This window comes from Panthera onca, chromosome D3 (assembly GCF_046562875.1).
Source record: "Panthera onca isolate mPanOnc1 chromosome D3, mPanOnc1 haplotype 2, whole genome shotgun sequence".
Taxonomy (NCBI): domain Eukaryota; kingdom Metazoa; phylum Chordata; class Mammalia; order Carnivora; family Felidae; genus Panthera; species Panthera onca.
The window spans coordinates 6,185,383-6,192,745 of record NC_138350.1 but is presented as its reverse complement, the minus strand read 5'-3'; the positions used below and the strand labels follow the sequence as shown (position 1 = coordinate 6,192,745).

General features: G+C 48.2%; 1 protein-coding gene across 1 annotated transcript; it reads right to left on the bottom strand.

The window, feature by feature from the left end:
* Positions 1-4,889: 4,889 nt before the first annotated feature.
* On the bottom strand, positions 4,890-6,984 carry IL31 (interleukin 31). The gene is made up of 3 exons (XM_078436028.2): positions 6,969-6,984; positions 6,649-6,797; positions 4,890-5,254 (listed from the first exon to the last, which is right to left on the bottom strand). The coding sequence occupies exons 1-3, from the start codon at positions 6,982-6,984 to the stop codon at positions 4,940-4,942; spliced, it is 480 nt and encodes a 159-aa protein (XP_078292154.2). The 3' UTR covers positions 4,890-4,939.
* Positions 6,985-7,363: the final 379 nt, after the last annotated feature.

Below are 7,363 nucleotides of genomic sequence, written 5' to 3'. Positions count from 1 at the left end.
GCCTCTCCCAGCCAGGGACCGTGTCAGGGACGCTGACATTTCTGCTCGTTTCTGAGGGACACGAGGTTCCTCTGACAAGTGACTCGGCACATTTCCCCACAGCCTCGCCAATCTGTCTTAGGAAAGTACTTCAGGGGGCGCCTGGGTGGCTCAGTCGGTTGAGCCTCCGACTTTGGCTCAGGTCACGATCTTGCAGTTCCTGAGTTCAAGCCCCGTGTCTGGCTCTGTGCTGACAGCTCAGAGCCTGGAACCTGCTTTGGATTCTGTCTCCCTCTCTCTCTTTCTGCCCCTCCCCCTCTCCCCCACCCTCTCAAAAATAAATAAACATTAAAAGAAAAGAAAAGCACTTCAGTCTAACATGCTGCCACCAGCCTTCTGTTCCACGGGGGCCCGGGGCCTGACCTCAGTACCCCCTGCGCCTCCGCTGCCCCTCACAGTTTTGCTACTGCTGAGCCTTTGGTATGGAGAGTCCCACCTTGGCACCTGCTCCTCAGATGACCTTCCCTGACGCAGGTTTCCTCGTGTGTTTCTGATATTGTCACGAATGCTGTTAGCCCCCGCCCCCCCCCCCCGGGTGTGTGTCTGTCTGTGTCTGCGTCTGTGTCTGCATGTGTCCAGTCTGTGATCAGCTCCTTAGGAAATTCCACCAGGAGAGAATAGCAGGAGAGGGTCGGCAGGATGGAATCCTCTGCGAGACAGACACCTACTTCCGGAAGTGGCTGAGTAGGCCTTTCGCACCGTCGCTGCCATCAGGCCTTATCGTGTGTAAAGCCGGTGCTGATATGACCTCCTATTTATTTGCTTTTCTTGGTTACTAGTAAGGTTCAGCCTAGTTTCACATTTACTGGTTATTTGATTTCTTAGTTTACATTTAACCACTTCTTTGCCTTCTCTTCTCTCTCCTCCTCCTCATTCGTTATCTGATTACCCCTTCTATTTCCTTTTTAGTTTTCCTCTCACCTCTTAATTCTCCAGAACAAGAAGATGACCTTACTTAAAAATGTTTTTCTTAAAGCTTGATATCGCCTGTTCTTCTTTTATAAATCGGGCGACTTTAAGCTTCTACTCAGCTTCCGAGAGTGTCGTATTAATCATATCGTATTAGATCCTAGTAGTTTTTGCTTCCCTGTGACTCTGGAACATTTGTTTTCCTTTCCTCTGTGAGTCAGTGATATTGGGTTTTTTTTTTTAAGTCATTACTTTGGAGTGTCTTGAGCACAGGACATACCGTGGAAATGAGTAGATGGAGGAGATACTAAATTTCTGACAAAACGCCAGAATCTGACGGTATTTTTGCCTCTTTCCGGGTTTTGGCAGATTATCACCGAAAGAGATTCTAATTACGTGTGGGTCCTTGTTAGCTGAATTCCAGGTAACTTAGGTGCCAAAGTTTTGTTTACCTCATCAGTGAAGGCATCAGTCAGCACAGCACAACTGGCTCAAAGGATAATACGGGAAGGTGACATCTCCTTTTCTCTGTCTCTCCATCGTCATTGAGGGAAATGAGTGCTGGAATGAGATGGGAAGGGAGGTGTTTGCCTCATCCTCACCGCCACTAAAACCCTCTTCACCTCTGGGGTTACTTCTCTACCAGAGAGGAAGGATCTGTACCTTATCAATTGTCTACAAATTTCTACTAATTCTACACATTTTCTACAATTTCTACAAATTCACAGACTCTGGGACCTACTCAGGAATAAATCATGCCCAACAAATCATGCCCCATCCCCTGAGAGCAGTGCTGTCTGATAGAACTTTCCGTGGCGATGGAGATGTTCTACGTCCGTGTTGTCCAGTATAGGAACCACTCACCACATGTGGCTCTGGAGCACTTAAAATGTGGCTCGTGGGACCAAAGAAGTGGAGTTTTACACGTGTTTTATTTATTTATTTTTTTAATATTTATTTTTGAGAGAGAGAGAGAGGGTGAGAGAGAGCACCCGCACGCATTCGCGCGCCAGAGAGAAAGAGAGAGAGAAGAGAGCAGGGGAGGGGCAGAGAGAGAGGGACACACAGAATCTGAAGCAGGCTCTGGGCTCCGAGCTGTCAGCACAGAGCCCGACGCGGGGCTCGAACTCATGAGCCGTAAGATCATGTCCTGGGCCGAAGTCGGACACTTAACCGACTGAGCCACCCAGGGGTCCCTTTACAAGTGTTTTATTTTAAAATAAATGTAGTTATACAGAAAAGTTCTAGATAGTACAGAATTGTCATATTCCCTTCTCCCAGCTTCTCCTAAATGCGAACGTCTTACATAACTGTGGTACATTGATCAAAACTAAGAAATTCACATAAGTGCAGGCTTCATTTGAATTTTCACCAGTTTTTCCACTAATGTCCTTTATCAGGATCCCCTCCAAGACTGCACCCAACCCTCATGTCTCCTTGGTCCCCAGGTGGAGGTTTCTCTGTCTCCCCTTGATTTTCCTGACGCTGACAGCTTTGAAGGGCTGTGGTCAGGGGTTTTGTAGAATGTCCCTTGACTCGGGTTTGCCTGGTGTTTTCTCGCGAAGGGGTGGGTGTGGATCCGGGGGAAGAGTCCCACAGAGATGACGAGCCACCCTCCCCACCACGGCAGATCAGGGGTGCCTGACATCCACTGGCTGCTCTGTTTGCCTCACGCAGGGGTGCTGTCTGTCGCTTTCTCCCTCGTGTGTGGCTGTCTTGCCCTCCTGTGCTCAGTGCTTTAGAAGCAAATCACAGATCCAGCCTGCATCAGAAGGAGGGAAGTTCCCCTCCACCTCCTGGAAGGGAAATATCAAAGAATTTGCAGACCTATGTTAAAACTGCCAAATGACTAGTAAATATTTGTGGGAAGATACTTTGTCGTGAAGCAAATTTCCTGTTTCTTCGCAGTTCACCCATTAATTTTAGCCTTCATCTGTAGATCTTGCCCACAGCAATTATGACTGAGGTGTTCTTTTTTTTTTTTTAAGATTATATTTTTAAGTAATCTCTACACTCAATGTGGGGCTCAAACCTACAATCCCGAGATCAAGAGCTGCGTGCCCTGCTGACTGAGCCAGCCCGGCGCCCCACAACTGAGGTGTTCTAATGGTGATTTTCTATTTCCCTCATTCCTTCTATGTTTATTAATTAGAATTCTGTAAGGAACATTTGTCCCTTTTCCTCCATTTATTTGTATCACTGCAGACTAGTGGATATTTATTTTACTCTTTGGAAGGACACGTGGTCATCTTTTTTGCCTGATTTCCCAGCTTGGGGGTAATTTTTCTAACAATAGTAAACGTGTTCTGATATAGGACAGTCAAAAAGAATGACAGACGAGCACCACGGTGGATATTTTGGGAAAGGCTGACCAAAACACTGTCATTGGTCATTGGAGGCTACGATGTGTGTAGCCTCAGAGCCCCGGGAGGTGCTGAAGTAGAAATACCCACAAGAGTAAGAAAGAGAATTCCCGGGTGAGTTGCAGCTCTCGGAGCCCCAATAACATCACCACCACCCCCCCCACCCGCCCTATATGAGAACGTGGGCAAATCAGAGGATCTCTTTGGGCCTCATCTTCCCCCAAATAAGATGAATATGAAGGTGTTTTTCAACTCAGGATCTGTGGTTCTCAGGCTCCAGCGTGTATATGAATCACGGGGAGGTTTTGTTAAAACCCGGATCACTGACTACCCCTCCAAAGCGTCTGATTCAGTAGGTGTGAGGTGGGACCCGCGCATGCGCATTTCCAACACGTCCTCAGGTGATGCCCATGCTGCTGGCCCGGAGGCCATGCGTTGAGAGCCATTGGTCCAAATGATCTCAAAGAACCATTAACGACTTTGGACTCAACATTCATTCAAATGAGAAAATCTTTGGCCCTGGCTACTTAGAAGTCATGGAGGCAATGATGGAACAGGACTTTACAGGAGCAGAGGCACTGGAAATCCAGTTTGGAACCGTGCAGGAGACACTTGAATGATTGCTCTGTACCGGGCACGCCATTAAGTGCTCCTAAGACCCAGTCACTGCCCAGAGAGGGACAAAGGTTGGGCAAAGTGGTGAAGGGTAAGTGTGAGTCTGCCTTAACAGCTAGTGTGGCCTTAGGCAAGTCACTAAATGACTCCTTGCCTCAGTTTCCCCCACCTATAAAAAGAGGACAGTGGGGCGCCTGGGTGGCTCAGTCGGTTAGGCGTCCGACTTCAGCTCAGGTCACGATCTCGCGGTCCGTGAGTTCGAGCCCCGCGTCGGGCTCTGGGCTAATGGCTTGGAGCCTGGAGCCTGCTTCCGATTCTGTGTCTCCCTCTCTCTCTGCTCCTGCCCCGTTCATGCTCTCTCTGTCTCAAAAATAAATAAAACGTTAAAAAAAAAATTAAAAAAAAAAAAAAGAGGACAGTAACGGTACTTACATGGCCTGGCATAAAGAAAATCCTCAATAAATGGTTGTCGCTGCTAGAATTACTCTTATTTGCTACTGAGCCTGTCCCATGGGGAGAAATGGTATCTGTTTCCACAGCATGCCCCACGCTCCCTCAGCCACAACACCACCCAGCCTGGATTCCCAGCCACTGATTTTAACCCCCTCACAAAATCCAAAGCAGATCATGAGAAAAACTCAATATAATTTATTAAATAGTTCCTGAGGAGCACTAACACTCTCAATACAATAAAAACCAATAAATTAACACAGGTATCGCCTTCTGCCTTCGCAAAGGCATAATGAAGATAAGATTTAAGTCTGCCGAGGAAAAACATTCTATAAATGCCAAGACGGAGAACAGCGTCATAACCTGACATCTCTTCAAGTTAACTCACACATTTATACCTCAGTCCTCCCGGGACTAGCCCATCTGGGGACTCACTGAAATTATTCATTGGAATAATTTACAGCAGAGCAGTCACCCTTAGCCTGCCAGTTACGTTTTCTCAAGGCTTCAGACATTTCCACCATTCCAAAAGGAATAGGTTCAGCCAGATGGCCTTGAATGGCCTACTGGGGTCCAGAATTCAATGATTGAAGCACATGCTCCAGGCACGCTGAGAACTGTTGTAAAACGGCCAAGATGAAGTTTTTACGTTCAAAGTTGTCTGCAGGCATAGAAACCTCTGCTTCTGGTTCACGTTGAAATTTGAGTTTGTCCAGCTGTTCTATGATTTTATCGATAGTATTCTTATCTGACAATGGTCTGATCGCCCTGAAATAAGGCAGGATGGCGGAGCCATTGATGTGCGGCAGTTGGGAGTCAGAGCTGAGACACGGTAGCGAGGAATGGTTAGATTCTGGCAACCCCATCTCCTTCTTCAGCTGTGGGACGGGGAGGAGACATGGGTGAACATTACATCCGCAGTAACGGCTAGAAGTCAAAGTGCGTACGTCCGAACGCTCCCTCTGTGATGGGCTGGGTGGGCACGTCCCCCTTGCCATCCCATGTAATCGGTGCCACCACCGTGTGAGGCTGTGGTCACCACTATTGCCTTTCCCAGAAGAAACTAAAGGTCAGTTGGTTCGCAGAGCTGGCCCAAGATCAAGGGGCGGACCCGGGATTCTAACCCATGTGGGCAGCAATTCTGAGGCCTCTACCGATAACCACTGCTCCATACTGCCTCCCCTGCTCCATGCGACCAAGGCCTCCACACACCCTCCCAGGAATCTTCTCTTAGCTGCTCTGGGGTTCAGAGAAGGGGAATAGGAAAGCATCTGGGTTTCCTTCCTGCTTCTTGCTCTTTGTGACTCTGTATTAAAGCCAGTGTATCCCCAGCTCATCAGGGGGATGTGTGCACGTCTGGAAAGGCCTCCAAGATGCCAGGGAGAGTTTTTCCAAACATGCTGACCACACCCTCTGACTCCAGACCACACCCTCTCCTGTCCCTCTTCCCAAGGACTAAGAGATTTGGGATTCAACTGAAATGCTAACGGCATCTCACCAGCCTGAACTGCAGAGTCACCTTGGCTGTAACAACCTCTGTTTCTGTGCCCGTTAAAGCCAAGGCTAAGGTTTAAATGTCAGGGGGTGGAAGGGAAGGGCTAGGCCAATTTTGTGAGTTGTTTCCAGGTTTTGGGTTTTATTTGTTCGTTTAATCAAAGCTGCCCAAGAGGTTCTATCTTGAAGACAACTCTGGGAAAATGGAAGAGTATTTACATTTATTCAACCTCATACTTTCCTCCCAATGGGGTCGGAGTCAGCAGAGCCTCTGGCAGAAGCAGACTGGGTCCTAATTAAACAATAAAGTAGCATGCAAACAGACCCCCAATTTGTTCACTGCCCTTCTCTGCGGTAAGAGAGACTCTCTGTGCCCACAAGAGGATTTTAATATCCTGAATTCACTGAGACATCATTTACAGCTGAGGTTGACCTTTGCAGGCAACTAAATGGTCAGGCAAGATGGCCCGTCCCTAGGGTTGTGCTACAGGCAGGAAAATCCATGTAACACCCCGCGAACTAGATATGTTAAGAATGAACAGACCTACTAAAGCAGATCCTATAGTATGTGAGAAGTCATTGAACTTCAGACTGTCTGGGCTAATCTCTGCCTCCAACCCTCATGAAAATTCCATTGTATCCTGTCTAGTTGTTCCCATCTCTTCCTGGTGTATCCGCAGCCCTAGCTTGGGGGCTAAAAATAGTAGGCCTCTTCTAGGGGCAAATGGAAGGCATTTTAAAGAAATGGCCTGGAGAAGAAATCTGTAAGGGCACTTACGTAGTCTTGCAAAAGTCCCTTAGACATGGGCCGTAATTCCAAGATTATTTTTCGGACGTCACTTGGTTGTAGTCGATGGGTGGGTGCCATATGGGAGGGCAGCAAGGTTTCCATGCAGCAGAGCAGAAACAGGGCAAACCTGGCGGGTCCTGGAGAAAAAAAATGATGCTGTGGGCCACGTGGCCAGACGCCCCCTGCCCACCCCAGTTGCAACCACCGAAGCCGTTGTTGAGCAACCACTGGCCAAGCCCCTCCAGAGTCTTCTCTATCCAACGGGACAAGACCACGCTCATGAAACAGGCATCAGGGCACAGTAGTACCTGCATGGGAGAGCATGGCGAGAGAGCACACAGGGCCTGCTCCGGCAACAGCTTCTAGAGCTAGATGTGCTCGCCATGGCCTCTGGGAGATATATAAAGGGCCAGTTGTGAGGGAAAAGAGCGATCAACGTCCCGCCCATGGCAAAATCATTGCTCAGCTTTTCTCCAGAAAACACTTTCAATATTCTGCCCCACGAGGCTGGGTGAAAGCGGGACTGGAAGGAAATGCTGAGGTTACCCTCAAGGTGGGCAGATGCCTGACTCAGTACAGACACACACAGGAAAGCACACACATCTTTGCCATTTCTTCTGGGAAAAAGCTTGTCGATTTGACTAGAAGAAATTTTGAAGCCCAGATTTGACAGGCCTAACTCCCCAGGAACAGATGATTTACA

Coding starts and splice junctions, on each gene's coding strand:
- IL31 (XM_078436028.2), bottom strand. Junction 5,255..6,648: donor AGGGACTTTTGCAAGACTAC/GTAAGTGCCCTT, acceptor CCCGTCCCACAG/CTGAAGAAGGAGATGGGGTT.